At 42.5% G+C, this 16,879-nt stretch overlaps 1 protein-coding gene across 1 annotated transcript; it reads right to left on the bottom strand.

Annotated features, from left to right (window-relative positions):
* Positions 1-9,739: 9,739 nt before the first annotated feature.
* LOC122097259 (tubulin beta chain-like) lies at positions 9,740-15,253 on the bottom strand. Its single transcript, XM_042667751.1, has 4 exons — positions 15,197-15,253; positions 14,236-14,344; positions 11,456-11,566; positions 9,740-10,800 (listed from the first exon to the last, which is right to left on the bottom strand). The coding sequence occupies exons 1-4, from the start codon at positions 15,251-15,253 to the stop codon at positions 9,740-9,742; spliced, it is 1,338 nt and encodes a 445-aa protein (XP_042523685.1).
* Positions 15,254-16,879: the final 1,626 nt, after the last annotated feature.

Raw genomic sequence — 16,879 nt, 5'->3', positions numbered from 1 at the left:
TCTCTGTGGATGCCCTTCTATACCAATTCTCTCAGTCTCTCTCTAGAACTAAGGAACAGGTGTATGTAATTGAGAAAATGCAAATACAATCTCTCATCATGATTGGGCTAATTTCAATAGGGAAAAAATGAACCACAAATTTATACTGAACCCATCTCCTCACTTCTTTTATTTATGCAAGTTTGATCCTTAATTGCTTTTGTGTGTTTGTTGGCGGAGGTGTATTGGTACAGTTGCAGGGGGTGGAGTTGTAAATACTAGGACTTGAACTCAGGTCCCTTGGCTGTTAACCTGGATTATTTGTTCAAGGCTGGCACTCTTACCATTCCAGTCACTGTTCCACTTGTGGCTTTTTCCATTCTAACTAAAATAAGAATCTCTTGGTTTTCTCTGCCTACACTGGCTTCAAACTGCATTTCTGGTATCAGCCTCCCAAAAAGCTAGAATTACAGGTGTGTGTGAGCAACTGATGCATGGCCTCCCACTTCCACTTTAAAAGGGCAGCTTTTAGCTTGTGAAGTTAGAGAACAATTCTTGATTGAAAACTGGGTATCAGTGTGATTTATGCAGATCTGGAGGCTTCTCATGGGAGGAATGGCCTTCCCCTGGGAAGGATCACAGCACTACATCAACCAAGCACATTGATGAAATGTTCCCAAAGAACACACCGGATACTCTGAGTAGAACAACATCCAAAACATAGGTCCTTAAGACATTGTCTAAAATAATTTTTCAACGAAGGTACTCACAGACACGCCTCCCATAATCTTGGGAAAAATAACATTACAGCAGCCATCTGGATCCTGTCCGGGGGTATAGGGTGATTGGAACCAAGCCTTTTCAATAGCCCAAACCACATCACAAAGAGGCAATATGGATGCTCCTACTCCAATGGCTGGGCCCTTTACTGCTACAATATTAGGCTTCTTAAACTGAATTAAAGTATTCACCAAGTTTCTAAAGTTAAAAAAGTAAATGGGGAACAAGTAAAAACATTGCATGTGTGAGCAGATGACAAAAATCTATTCTAGATTGCAAGTTGCCAAACAGAAAATGTGCAAATCATAAAAACTAAGATTTTTTAAAAAGCCTCCTCCAAGAAAATGTAGTCTGTCGATCTACTTGCTGCAAGTTTTAAAGGCTTACCTACAGCCTGGATATCATGCAAGGGTGACTGCTGCCACCGGTTGTAGGTGACATAGCCAGAACTGCTTTGGTATTTACAGTGCCTCTAGGACAGTCTGATCATTATCTGTAGCATTTCCAACTTTCTCTCTTTGAAGACCCAAGCATCATACTGACTTTAGGGAGTTCTTGTGTCCAAGAAAGGGAAAATTTAGAGTGAACTTAGCACCAAGATTGTCTGGTACTGACTGAACGGTTATTGACTAACGGATAAAACCTGCCCCTGCTAGGAGACTTTACACATTGAATCTGGAAACAACAGGTATTTTCTAAGGTCTTATAAACTGGACTAAATTAACTTAGGGATATGGAGCTAGACTAATTTAAGACATGAGGTTGGAAAGAAAGATCAGCAAGCATCCCGATGCCGATATCCCATTATGTGTTGGTGGATGCTACTGCCACAGGAGATTGGAGAGCAAAGCAGCCATGGGGGGAGGTGGTCTAAGCAGGGGACAAGAACTTGCCATAAGGCGCAGCCAATGCTTTGCTGGAGTTTATTTTTACAGGCTTTGTAGTTCCAGGGAGGTTAATGCTATACTATATAGGGAATAAGCTTCTTCCTCAGCCTCCTTCCATAAAGCTGATTCTGTTTTCAAAGGTGGTTTCTTGTTCTGATTTCACACAGTAGGGCAAAGCATAAATTTATACCTACCTACATACAAAGTTATTCTTTTTATGTAGTTTGAGTCTGACCACTGAAGAACAACTACAACTTTTCATACACAGAGTTCTAAGCCAGGACTTGACTGACAACAGTCATTGAGACACTTCCTACTAGTTCTCCGTTCTCTGAATACTATCAAGATGGAATATAGTGATGCCTCTCCCCTTACCCCCCAACCCCCTACAAGTCCTGAGGGTTGAACTCAGGGTTTTCTGTTTAGTTGACTGGCACTTGGCTATTTGAATCACACTTTCAGTCCTGTTTGTACTAATCACTTGGAGGCTCAATTTTAACAGACTTTTCTAATTGAGCTGGTCAAGATCGTATGGATGGATTTCCGACTTTTGAGTAGCTAGGGTTACAGATGTAAGACATCTACCTCCTGCTAGATTATATTGTAATGAGGGAGGTTGGGAGGTTTGTACATAACACAAGAGAACAGGGCTTGCAGATGCAGATTCCAGCAACTGGTGTGAGGTGTAGTCCATTAGGTGAGGCTGACCTCATCGCAGCCTTGTCATTTGCCCCCAAGGTTAGTAATGTTTTTGTGTTATGCGAGAATTGATTCCTTTAAATGAGCAAGCTACACTAATTTCTCATGATTCTAAATGAGATATCCCAAGGCATTGTTAGAAAGCTCACACTGGGGTTTAATGATAAGACTGTTGTACATAAACACATAAGAATCAAAAACTGTCCACTATTCCATGCTTATCCCATGATATATTTGTACCAATATAAAAAAATTCTGGTCTCAAAAATCTATGAAGAAAATCAATACCAGGGTTTCAATGGGATTGATATATTGTTTTACAGCTGCAATTTCTGTTTTGCCTGGAATAATAATAATGCCAAATGAAATTATGTCTGTGTCTCAGAGATCCATGCTAAATTCACCAGCAGCCCTGCTCAGAGGAACGGTGCCATGATGGTGTGTGAATTCATTTGTAAACATGAGTTGAACAGGAACTCAGTTTGTTAAAACACAGCCACCCATCAAAGCTTTGTAGAAATGACCTGTCAGGAGAGACCTCCCCAGGCCACAAAGCTGGAGAAACATCAACTACAAAATTCCAGCTGCAGTGTGTCTTGTGGTAGGAGATTATGATGGACCTAAAGAGGAAAATGTGTACAACTTTGTTAAGTATATATAGGATTTTGTTTGCTATCCGTGGTTCTTGAACATAGGGCCTGGGCACTGTCTCTGAGCCTCTTTGTGCTCAAGGCTAGTGTTCTACCAACTGAGTTCCAACAATATTCCAGCTTTTTCTGAGTAGTTTATTGGAGATAAGAGTCTCATGAACTTTTTTGTCTGGGCTGACTTCAAACTGCAGTCCTCATATTTCAGACCCCTGAGTAGCTAGGATTACAGGCATGAACTAGCTGGCTGCTGGTTTTTATATATAACTTTTAAAACTTACAATTAAAGCCCATAATCATTAAAAGATGTAAAATGCAGCATACTCAATTAGTATTTGTTCCCACTGGATTATCTGTGAACTGAGTTAAAGATTTGCCACAAAGTTAGTTTTTGAAGACAGATTTCCTTCTGAGAAGACACTTGAAAGGGTCAGATATTAAGTCAGACCATCATAGAAGGGAGTAGGAATTGTCTAGGAAATCCAGGCAACAAGATCTGAATTAGGTAGTAGTGTGCTGCCTTCCTCAGCATACTCAGCTTTATTATCTGAAAGAGGAAGGATTGAGTGGGAAGAGGTCAAGTTCTAGGGGCAGTTTATGGGTTTGTTTTGCTCTCTCTCCAAATTCTCTAATATAGGAATGCTGAGTAATAGCCTCTTCCTTTGAAAACTTCCCACACTATCTCACTGTATCAGGAGAGGATACCTCACTTCTGTGCAGAGGAGCTTGCTTTTAGGTCCTTCAGACTCATGCAGACACCAAAAGCCCAATGCTATAATTGGAACCCAAGCTACTCAGTTTTATCAATGATGTAAGGGCTGTTTCATGACAATGAATCTGCAAACTGGCCATCATCAATTCCAATAGTGGAAATAGCAGCCCCAGACAGTGGACAATGTAAGATATTAGTTGATCTCCATTCTCACTTCCCTTCCCTTGCATTCTGGATATTTGCAACAATGAGGATCTTAGTGTCAAAATGTTTAAGGAATTTGAAACATGACACCACAGAAAGAAGCAAAAAAAATATACATAGAAAGATGGTTTTGTGTAATGTCCCTCTTAGGCATATAAGTTAATTGAAATAAACTGAGTAAGAAAGAAAAAGGTTTTAAGTGAAACTGCTTTAAATAATTATTTTTTCTGATTCTCCCATATTCCATTAAGAAAAATTCTCATGACAAAAATAGATTCACTCAAAGCAGCAGCAATGCAGGTTTTGCAGAAGCACAATGTTTCTGTTTCCTATAATATCAGTTGAGCCTTCTGTGGGAGCCAGGAGAAGAACATGGCAGTGGGAGGCTAGTAGAAGAAGTAGGAGTGAGGATCTGATGAAAACATGCATCTAAAATCACCTAAAAGTGCAAGAGATGCGGTTTCTACTTAAATGTGTGTATCTATCTTTTCTCTTTTTCTAATCCCAGTACTACAGAGCTTCAGCCTCTGTCAAGGTCAGAGACTGGACAGTGGAGGAGGGAACAGGCTGAAGAAGAGCAGGATTGGTGAGAGAAGATCCAAGATGCACAGGAGAGAACACAGGTGGGCTCACAGAAAATGTACAAAGTCACCAGAGAAGACAATGGTGTGTGCGTGTGTGTGTGTGTGCGTGTGCGCGCGCGTGAGTGCATGTAAAAAGTGAGGCTTAAAATCATGCAACATATCCTGAATTATGGTTCAACAATGAGCAGTGTCCACACATTGATATGAGGTTCTGATTGTCTTTAGCAGAATTATGTCCACTGATTAAGGCTTATAATTTCAGGTCAAGTAAGAAGGCACAGCCTTCTAGTACTATACCACAAAACTCCAATTAGAGAACCCAGAATAACAATGGGATTACAACATTTCAAACCAAATACTTCTGGCTAGGTCGTTCATGCCTGCAATCCCAGCTCTGAGGGAGGTGTATGTGAGGGAAGAGCAATGCCCAAAAATTACTTAAAATACTTAAAGCAAGAAGGGGGCTGGAGGTATGATAGAGTGCATGCCTAGTATGTATGAGGCTTTGAGTTCAATCAAACCATAAACTACAAAAAAAACCCCAACAAATGTAAGATGGGCTCATTAGCTGGATTCAGATACCTATGCAAAGAAGCCAAAAATGTATGGCTTCTTTCTTCTGGATAGGAAATATTTAGAGTGGGGCTGGGAAGGTGGCTCAGTGGTAGAGCGCTTGCCTTGCATGCATGAGGCCCTGGGTTCAATTACTCAGCATCACATAAGCAAAAAGAAAAAAGCCAGAAGTGGCGCTGTGGCTAAAGTGATAGAGTGTTAGCCTTGAGCAGAAGAGCTGAGGGACAGTGCCCAGGCCCAGAGTTCAGGCCCCACAACCGGACCCTGACCCAAAAAGAAATAGTTAGAATTCGGTGAAGATATGAGAAGTGTACAACACAAGTACCATGCAGCTGTACATTATATATATAGCACTCTTAATCAACATGCCTGAGCACTTGCTGTGTTTCACTTAGCCTTAAAATCAGTTATTGCCCTCTGATAAGCAGTCTTTTAAATCAGACTCATAGAAAGAGCAGATGACTTAATTGAGTAACTGAGTTAAATGACAGGCATCTGGAAACAACCTGCTCAAGCTGTGCACAAAGGAAAAGAACCAACACTAGAACTTAAAATTTGTTCATGCCCAGTCCAAGTTGAGATGTATGCAATTGTGGAGCTTTCCTGGCCATTGCAAGCTGCCTTTTCAGATACTAGTCAATGTGCATGCATAGAAAGCCCCCTTACTGTGTGCTGTGCCACAACACTAAGACCATCAATGTTGTAGGATGACAGGGAAACTCCTCACAGGACAGAACATGGCCATTGTTATCTTGCACAAATAAGAAACCTGTCAAGCTGGGCACCAATGGCCCCTGACTGTCAACCTAGCTACTCAGGAGGCAGAGATCTGAGTATGGCAGTTAAAAACCAGCCTGGACAGGAAAGCCGTTGAGATACTTATCTCCAACAAACCACCAGGAAACTGGTAGTGGCACTATGGCTCAAGTGATAGAGAGCTGGCCTTGAGCTGAAGAGCTGAGAGATAGTTCCTAGGCCTAGAATTCAAGACCCATGGCGAGAAAAAGAACAAAAAAAGAAAGAAAGAAGGAAAGGAACAAAGAGATAAAGAAAGAAAGAGAAAGAGACAGAGAGAGAGAGAGAAAGAAACAAAGAAAGAAAAGAAACAAAAAACAAAGAAAAGAAACAAAGAAAGAACGAGAAAATTGAAAAACAGAAAGAAACCTGTCAAGATGAGAGCTATGGCAAAGTTCCAGCCTCTGCAGATGAAGACATTCTGACCTGGGAGATGGCCCAACGACAGAGGAACTGTTACTTTCTCCTTGTAAGAGCCAAAGCTCCCACTGGGCACATACAACTAGCATGGAGCTGATGCCCATCACATGTGTACTGCCCCATGTCAGTGTGGCCACAGTGATTAGCAGCCAAGCTGCCAAGTCCCCTCCACTTCCCACCTCCTGGGCACATTGTGGGCCAGCTCAGAAGGAGGTTTCAGAAGAACATATAGAGCCACGCAGCAAAGCAGTGGTGCAGAAGCACAAAGCACATGTCTCTCACCTCTGAGTTTACAGAGTTTTTCTCAGATGATTTTGTGGATAACAAGATGTGAGTGAAGCTGTCTTGCTTCCTGAAAACATCTCTGTATCCATAGGCACTCTTTGTCTGCCTCACACTGAAAGGCAACTACTTGTCCAAAGGCTGGTCTCCTCTGTCGCCAATATATTTCCTTTTCCCAGCCATCACTCCTTAACAGACATATGTATGTTGGCTGATAGCACATCCATGAATGGAGATGTACCTGCCAAGGGTTTGAAATCACACTGGTCCGTAATTTCCTATCACCAGTTCTCTTCCACTGTCACCTCAGAATTAGACCAGAAGCTGGTCACAGTTCCAGGATTTATCAACACAACGATGCCAATATCAGAACCTTGTCAAAGTCTACTTCAAAATACCTTTCAGTTTCAATCTATGTCTGACAGAAAATCCACCCCATACTTTTTTGGTCTAGGATATGTACAGCTATAAACTGGGAGACTTTTAGAGAATGAAATTAGAGAGAATGGGTCTCCTGGACAGGATCTGCTATAGGTATGACAAGTTGGAAGAAAAAAGAAAGCAGCATAAGGAAATATGATTAACAAGGCCAAAATGGTCAAAATAAATCACTCCAATGCAAGAAGGTTCTTCTGACAAACCTGTTCTTGTTGAGCCATGGCCTGGTATGGTGGTGCCACTTTAGACTCTGGTCCCATTAAGGCAACATACATGTCACAGCTTCTTCCTTCGATGGCCTAGGCTCTCTACCAGAGGTTCATCCCCCATTCCTACCTCTGCCTTCTAAAAGGGTACACATATCAAGGGGCTCTCTTTTTTCCACCTACAAACATTCTAGCAGTGTTCCCTCATGACACAACTCCTCAATGCCAATCTGGGTGTTTTGCCTTGACTCCTAATATATCATCTGCGGAGCCTAACATTTGTTACCTTTCCTCCTTTTGGTACTGGGTACTGAACTGAGAGCTTTGTGCATGCCAGACATGTACTCTACCACTGAGCTGCATCTTTACCCAGAGCTTTGCTTATACTAGTCAAGGACTCAATTATTTGATACAATTACCAAGGCACATGAGAATAAGGGAGATGCTGCACTTAGCATTTGGACAAAATAATCACCCTGTCTATAGGAGTCACTTCAACATTAGCTTGTGTGGCAATGTGTGCAGAGCTCTGGCTAGGAGAAAACAAAAGCCATGTCTGAGAAATACATGATAATCTACTGGTAAAATTATCAACAGGAGTTTTCTAAGGGATGAGGCATGAGTCATTAATTATGAAGCAAGGACTATTTCTTCCAAAGTGTAAAGAAATAAGCCAAAGCCACCAGAAAATACTCAAAAATGGGTACTTAAGAGAAACGAAAACTGTTCTTAGTCAAACACTGGTAAATAGGCTGGGTGGGGCCTCCACCACAGCTTGGCCTCAATCCTTAACCCACTGAAGAATGAGAGTGCCTTGGCCAGGCCTGCCTTCAGTTTGGACCCAGCAGCCTTAAAGGATTTGGAGTCATCCAACCTGGTCAGTTCCAGGACTAGAGACGCAGGGATGTCAATTTCCTGGCCAACACCTACTCCCTAGGACTCCCACATTGGAAGCTATTTGCACTTTGATCTGCCCTGGGGCTTCTAGTCACAGATCAGTCTCTCTGGCAGTTTACTTTCTGATGAGTAAGACCAACTTGGCTTAAAGATCTCTACCCCACTCCTCCCCACCCTACCCCAACCTCAGGCCTGGTATAGGAAAGCTTAGGGAACTTACCATCTCCCAACTTTACTAGAAACAAGGAACTTGCACCTCACCCAGTAGTATCTTTCCTTAGAGCTTCCTAAAAGTTGCTGGATTCCCATAGGTCCTGTTTCTGAAGGAAAAGGGGCTCTTACAAGTTATTGGTGGCCATGGAGGAATGCTTGACACAGACAACCTAAGTGGAGCCTCACTGCAAGAAGAGTGAAAGATTCTGGCAAAAAGAACCAGAGAATGATTTTGGCCTGTGGTGAAAATAGAAGTGTTCACCCTCTTCCTGGCCATTGTGTAGGTTCTAAGCAATTGAGATTTCTGTCTCACTCATGTAAAGTAAACATTCCCAACAGGCTGGATCTTTTTCCCTTACAACCCTCTGTGGGCCTCAGACAGCTTTGAATGCTGGAAAGTGAGTATGAGAATGGGTCATTGGGCCATGTCTCCCTTCCACTCCTTGACTTGTAAGTACTGAATCAAGCAGATCTTGATACGCTATGGGACTGGTCAGCTTCTCACTCCCTCAAACAGCTAGACTCACTTCTGTCCTTAGAGCTGCCAGATGACTTGAGAAACTACCCTGGCAACCAGGATCTTGCACTCATCTTGTGAGTGCTGCTTCGCTGCCAACTGAACCATAAGCACAGGGATTGGGGTTCCTGCTTCTGTTTCTGGGGAATGTGAATGAAATCCCTCTGATGGGGCCTGAGACCAGAACCTGTGGTTGTCTGAAGGAGAAGTAGATCCTTAATGGCCAGTATTCATACCTGCATTTTGTGGTCCCATTCCCAAAGAGGAATGCATACTAGGGGGCAGGTAAAGCAAGTCCTGTGTCAGAATAAAGGAGGAAGAGGCCCTGCTACCTCAGTGCCCAGACAAGTCTTGAACATCAATCCCTTCAGTACTCCAAACATCACTTTGGTACTAGGAAAATTTTAACATCTGAATCTGGTTTACTTTCTCTTCAAACTGCCTTTATGCTAATGGCATGCTATTGAGAGACTGCTAACTTTAAAACTGGGCCAGGGAAAATAAACAACATTGGCACTTGTCATCCTCCTGTTCAAAATAATAGGAACACCATGAATTTGAAACTCCTCTTGAGCACCAGTCCTATATTGCTAAGATTAAATCCTGCTGGCCAACTTTATATTTCAAATATATTGAAAGAATAAAAGGGATTCTAAAGAATAAGGACTCAAGAGTACAAAATGTATACTTCTTTATTTATATAAATAGGGCTTTAAAATAATACTATTTAAAAGAAATCTTCATTTTTAATTCACCATCAGTTAGTTCCTGACCAGAAAGGCTGTGCATGATGATACACAGCAGGGACCTCAATTCATGACAACAGGATCTCAGGAAAGCACCATTCATTTGAGAAGTAGTAGGCAGGCTCTGACAGTCCTGTTGCACTGCTAACAATGGGAAGTCTTAAACTTCTTCCTCCACCAAGTCTTCTTCAAATTCCCCCTGTTCATCAGCAGTGGCATCTTGGCACTGCTGGTACTCGGACACCAGGTCGTTGATATTGCTCTCAGCCTCAGTGAACTCCATCTCATCCATGCCTTCTCCCGTGTACCAGTGCAAGAATGCCTTGCGCCGGAACATGGCACTGAACTGCTCTGAGGTGCGCTTGAAGGGTTCTTGGATGGCTGTGTTGTTGCCGATGAAGGTGGCCGACATCGTAAGGCCATGCGGGGGGATGTCACATACAGCTGTCCTCACATTGTTGGGAATCCAGTCTGCAAAGTAGCTGCTGTTCTTGTTCTGCATGTTGAGCATCTGCTCATCCACCTCCTTCATGGACATGCGGCCTCGGAAGATGGCAGCTGCTGTCAGGTAACGACCATGGCGGGGATCACAGGCGACCATCATGTTCTTGGCGTCAAACATCTGCTGGGTGAGCTGGGGCACTGAGAGAACATCGTACTGCTGGCTGGCCCGGCTGGTCAAGGGTGCAAAGCCAGGCATGAAGAAGTGTAGGCGGGGGAAGGGCACCATATTCACGGCGAGCTTGCGCAGATCTGCATTCAGCTGGCCGGGGAAGCGCAGGCAGGTGGTGACTCCACTCATGGTGGCTGACACCAGGTGGTTCAGGTCTCCATAGGTGGGTGTGGGCAGCTTCAGGGTGCGGAAGCAGATGTCATACAGGGCCTCATTGTCGATGCAGAAAGTTTCATCTGCATTTTCCACCAACTGGTGGATAGACAAGATGGCATTGTAAGGTTCTACCACGGTGTCTGAAACCTTGGGGGAGGGCATGATGCTGAAGGTGTTCATGATGCGGTCTGGATACTCCTCTCGGATCTTGTTGAGAATCAGGGTGCCCATGCCTGATCCAGTGCCACCTCCCAGGGAGTGAGCCAGCTGGAAACCCTGGAGACAGTCACACCTTTCTGTCTCCCGTCGTACCACATCCAGCACCGATTCTAACAGCTCGGCTCCCTCCGTGTAGTGGCCTTTTGCCCAGTTATTGCTTGCCCCGCTCTGGCCTATCAGACATAAAGACATGATGAGACACACACTCCAAGAATAATGACTGTGCCTGTCCTATTGTGAAGACAAAGGATTGTTCTGAGCCAAACTTTGCTATTATTTTAGATACACTATGGTGAAATAAAGGAAATGTTTTCAATGTATCTGGGACCCTACAAATCACCGAGGTTCTAAAGAAAAGTAGAGAGTGTGGAGGAAAATACATTTTAACCCAAATCAAGTACTTCTAGAAATGAAGAACTGAGCCTGCCTCAATACTGGAAATGTAATTACTTTCACAACAGGGACAGGAGCACAGTGTGGTCAGAGGGAAGCTAAACTGCAAGCACTTGTCTGCTCCTTGCTCACACATAGCTGTGCTTTGATTTCTGGTGTCCTGAAGTGGTTCTGTTATTGCCAGGCCTTTAAAATGACCAGCAGTGCTGAAACCTTGTTGGTGGCTTTCTCTGCTTGCTGCTCTTTCCCTTCAGAGGCTTCTTTGTCATGGAGAACTTGCAGAGTTGCACTGATCTGAGCTGTCTGAGTGGCCAGGGGCATGACTCCCATGGACTGGAATAGGTGGGTTAGCTGAGGACAATATCTAGGTGGATAAAGGCTCAGCCCAGCACTGGAGTGCCTGGATGTTAGGACCCATGGACCATGATGACATACCAAATATGAAGTTGTCTGGCCTAAAGCTCTGGCCAAATGGTCCCGATCTTACTGAGTCTAAGGTGCCAGGCTCTAGGTCCACCATGATGGCCCGAGGAACATATTTGTTGCCTGTGAGAAAAAGAGTTGACTTAGGCCTATACTTGACAAGGAACTCAGGGCAGAGCTTATGATTCTAAGTGACTCTCAGCATTCATTACAAAAATTACAGCATTTGAGACATGGAAACAGAAAAGATATCTTGAGCATGAATCCCCATGCAAGAGGCTTCAGCAACTTTAAGGATGTTTGCAGTTGTCTATTTCCATGAATATTCATTCCTTTGCTTTGGGCATGGTGGCTGAAATCTCAGCTACACAGGAGGCAAAGATGAGCATCAGGCTTTGAGTCTAATGGTGCAAAAGAAAGGTGACAACACCTTTTTTTTTTTTGGTTCATCGTGGGGCTTGAACTCTGGGCCTGGACACTGTCCCTCAGCTCTCCAGCTCAAGGCTAGCACTCTATCACTTGAGCCACAACCCCACTTTCAGTTTTCTTATTGGAGATAAGAGTCTCAGGGACTTTCCTGCTCAGGCAAGATTTGAACCATGATCCTCAGTTCTTAGCCTCCTAAGTAGCCAGCATTACAGAAATGAGTCACCTGTGCCTATCAGCAAGAAACTTCCTCTTTTTTGTTAATTTTATTTTATTGTAAAGGTGCTGTATAGAGGAGTTGGTTACATGAGTAAGGAAATGAGAACATTTCTTGTCAAAAATTGTTACCCCCTCCTTTGTTGTTCTCCCACTATCCCTTCCCTTCCTCAATTACCTTTCTCAAGAAATGAACCAGGTTCATGCCTGTAATCCTAGCTACTCTGGAGGCTGAGATCAGAGGATGACTATTCAAAGCCAGTTGGGGCAGGAAAAGTCCTTAAGACTCTTATCTCTAATAAACTAAAAGAAAACCAGAAATGGCACTGTGGTTCAAGAGGTAGAGCTGCGTGCCTTGAACTGAAGAGTTGACGGACAGTGCCTAGACCCAGAGTCCAAGCCACATGACCGACCCCCCCCCCCCCGGGCCAAAAAAAGCCAGGTATGGCTATTCACCAAGTAGATGTAAGGGAATTCAAGTGTAAGGCTTTCCTGGAGAAAACATATATACAATATATATATTTCTTGTCTTATAATGTTTCAATAATGGTTATCAAATAGCACATATCCTTTATTCAAATACTCAAAGCAACCTTGGGCAATGACTTGCAATTTCCCATTTAACCTGATTTGGCCCAAGGGAAAGCAGTTAACATGATGTAAACACCAGTTTTAGAATACCCCCTTCCTAAACATTCACATGAAGAAAACTGACCATCCTGCTGGATATACAGGATCTAATAAAGACACAACCTAAAATTCTGTTCATAGGAGTGACACAATCCAACCCAACCACTCTCAACCAAGGAATCAGAAGATTAAAACCTTGTATGTTACTTAAACAATATTAACACAAAATACCAAGGTGAGGACAGCCCAAAATGTAGATCTATAAAACTCACATAAATTAAATAGCTTTGTAATTTTGTTTGTACTTGTTCATTGGATTAATACACAGGAAAGCCAATTATCCACGATTCTGTTTGTATACAATAATGTAGAATGGAAACTCAATATAAAATTAAATGAACTTTACATTGACAGTTACAAAAACTGAAAAACTACTCTGTAGACTTCAATTAGGCTGTTTATGTTAGGAAAGACAATATGAATCATTTAAAAGCAATGTTTACAAATTAGTATTGATTTTTTCTACATCACAAGAATGTTTTCTTACTTTAAAAACCTTAAAAATAATTTACAGTTGGCTAAGTATTCATATTCAAAATGCTCAAGACCAAAAATGTTATAGATTTCAGGGTGAGACTATTTATGCTTTATGGTTTGGACTATTCTCATATATATTAGTGACTGAACATCCCTCTTTAAAATTTTTTAAATTTTCTTTTTCAAAATATTGTTTTAGAAATGTAATCTGTATTATAAAGAGGCAATGTAACTGGGCTCTGGTTGCATAAGGGTGTAATTCTAGCTACTCAAAAATCTGAGATGAGACCTTAGCATTGCAGATTGAAGTCAGCTGGGGCAGGAAAGGCAGGGAGACTCATCTCCAAGAAACTACCCAAAATAAAAGAAGCTCATAGTTAGTGCCCAGGCTTGAGCTTAGGATGATCAGCACACAACCAAATGGCATTGGATTATATTTTATCAATTGTTTTAGAATGCATATTTAGGCAGTCTCATTTTTAATTATGTGAAATGGGCTCACGCCTTTAATCCCAGCTACCCAGAAGGCTGAGAACAGAGAATCAGGTTCAAAGCCAGCCAGGGCACAAAAAGCCAGCAAGACTCTTATCTCCAATAAAACACCAGAAAATTGGAAGTGGCACTGTGGCTTAATTGGTAGAGCCGCTTGCCTTGAGCTGAAGAGTTGAGCGACAGTACCTAGGCCCAGAGTTCAAGCTCCATGACCGGAAAAAACAATTCCAGGTGTGGTTAGTCAGCAAGTAGAGTTAGGGGGAACTCAGGTATAAGGCTTTCCTGGGGTAATTCACAAGAGTATACTCAAAAATTAAAACAAAGTATCTGGTGGAGTGGCTCAGTTGGGTACAGCACTTGACTTATAAGATTAAGGTCCCAAATTAAAACTACAATACTACCATAAGAAAGGCAGGAACTCTTCCTTTTCATTAGTATTCCCCTGGGAACTATTTTGCCACGGTATGGGAAACAAGATGGGAGAAACTTACCAGCTGCCTCATTGTAATACACCTCGATTCTCTGCAGCTGTAAATGGCTGTCCCCATAGTAGTTGCCAGTGCAGTCAATATTGTGCTCATCGCTTAGCATTTCCCAAAACTGAGATGGAAATAGAAGTGTATTATGACCTAGAATGTTAACTGTCCAAAAAATGCATTTTAAAGTAACTATAAGAAACTCATGTCCTGTTGACACAAATATATTTGTAAAAAATAATTACATTTTCTAAATTAAAAAAAAAGCACAGAAAATGGTGCTATTTTAGTTTTGTTAATCTCTTTTATCTGGCTGAATAGAAGACATCTGGTTTCTCCTATGAGTATTCCATCTTATGCAGTACCATATTCTGTTTGTATTCTATGATGAGTAACTGGCCTTCCATGGACATGAAATTACCAAAGCAGTAACTTGAAGACTCAGCTAGAAGGGTCTCCAGAACCCCAAGTGTCCTCAGAGCATACATGACAACCAATGATTCAGAAAACACCCAACTTAAGGGAGCTGAGATGGGGCATGAAACTCAGAGAAATTTGCATTAAGGTAGAAGAACTGTTCTCAATTATCTGACACTCATCAGTTGACACAAAGGGAATTCTCTGTATCTTTCAGCTCAAAGACACTGCATTCCTTTCATTCAAACCAGACCGAACATGCATTAGTCTATTCCCAGGAAACTAAATACAAAGACTTGAGTCTCAGGTAAGACTAAGACATGCAAGGGATTTAAAACCACCCCAGGCTTGCTTAAAAACCACACCCACCAGGGCCACACAAATTAGGGAAATTGGAGAAGCTATCTGGGGGGCTTCATTTGCAGAAGGTTAGGGACCACTATGGAGCCCCAGCTACCTCAGCCTAGCCATGACCACCACCACCTCCACACTCCAACCCCATCCTCTTTCTCCTTCCCCTAAATTTGAGACTTGGATCCTAGGCCAGTGCCATGCTCACCTTTGCTCCAATCTGGTTGCCACACTGGCCTGCCTGTATGTACACAATCTCCCTCATGGTGCAGGGCTGCAGAACAGATGGATGTGAGTCTTCAGCAGTGGTGCCCAAAGAGGCAAACAGGTAGAGCTGGGAAGCAGGAATCTGACACAGTGAACTCAGATCCCCATTTATACCTCTGGTTGTTACAGGGGCAGAGGAGGTGGGGCAGACTTGATTATAGGTGGAGCCAGCAGGTGCTCCAACTCAATCTCCCTATTGCTGGGTAATCAGAGGGCCCTACCAGTTCCCACCTACCCTGGTATCCAGCTGCCAGCTGCAAGTCCATTAGCACAGCTCCCATTCTATTTGGATCCTCTGGTCACCCTGCCATCCACTCCCCACTCTGACTCACAAGAGAGGCTGAACCCTGGGATCCAGGAAAGAAGAGGAGGAACTTCCTCCACACAAGGTCCTTGTGTGCCAGAAGCCCAGAACAAGCCTGCCTTCCATTTTTGATTGGAGGGCCTAGAACTGAAGGGACATTTTCAGCTGTGATCCCAAGAGCAAGCACAAACTGTTAGATTCCATGATTGATTCACTTTCCATTATGGGAAGAGTCAGGGGCTTAGGGTCTAGTCTTCATTCTCAGGTTTTCTCTTTCTTTCCTCTTAAAAGTAGCTTGCTTTATTCCTTGGGCCATAGGACTACTACAGTCTACTTTTTGTTTCATTTGGCTTCTGCTCCTAGTGTAAGAACTCAGGTCCTAGTCAGAGTGTCTTTTTTTTTTTTTTTTTTGGTCAGAGTTGGGGCATGTTAATGACTTAGGGCTTGAAATTAAGGCCTGGTGACTCTTTCTGAGGTTTTTATTATTATTGAGATTAGGTGATTACCTTAATTTCTCTTATTTCACAGAATTGTGGAATAGTGATATTTACTTGAAATCACAAACATATTTTATTTTATTTTATTTTAATTTAATTTAATTTTATTTGTGAACATACTGTACAGAGGAGTTACAGTTACATGGGCAGGATAATGCGTACATTTCTTACCAAGCATTGCAGCCTCCTCCTTTGTTTACCCTTCACATCCCTTCCCAGCCTCCCCCCTCCCCCCCTAATCCCAATCCTTCTCCTTCCCCCCCTTTCCCCCCCTTCCCCCCCCCCCCGTACCAACGTTGTAAAGCTCGGTTTGGACATGACAACTTGTACTTCTCATTGTTGCAACAGGTCCACCTGTATCCTTAAACAACTGGTTTTTCCCCATCTCCTCCACAAGTTATACTGACATCAAATATAGTGAAAGCAGGGGTTATACTGTGGGGGAGGGACATACAAAGCAACAAAGAGATAATCTTATAAATGTGTTAGAAACACATGCGTGAAAGAAAAAAAACATTAAAATACACATAACCTTCACAAATCAAATTATCATTATCATGGACTATAAAGTTTGTGAATTCTATAAGCTTTGACAATACAATTTATTTCTTCCACAATGGGTGATATTTACATTTCTCTACTTTTGCTTAGTGTAGGATTTCCTGTCTTTCACCCTCATTCTGCCCCTCTCTTTCTGAGGTTTTATTGATTTACTTATTTATCTGAAAGGTAGAAGGCTCTACTACTTGAACCACAGCTCAACTTCTGCCTTTTTTTTTAAGTGTTTAATATGAGACAAGAGTCCCATGGGTAGTCAAGGGCA

This window comes from Dipodomys spectabilis, unplaced genomic scaffold (genome assembly GCF_019054845.1).
Source record: "Dipodomys spectabilis isolate Male_0828 unplaced genomic scaffold, ASM1905484v1 ptg000420l, whole genome shotgun sequence".
In the NCBI taxonomy this organism is placed as follows: domain Eukaryota; kingdom Metazoa; phylum Chordata; class Mammalia; order Rodentia; family Heteromyidae; genus Dipodomys; species Dipodomys spectabilis.
This window is presented reverse-complemented; position numbering and strand designations above follow the sequence as displayed.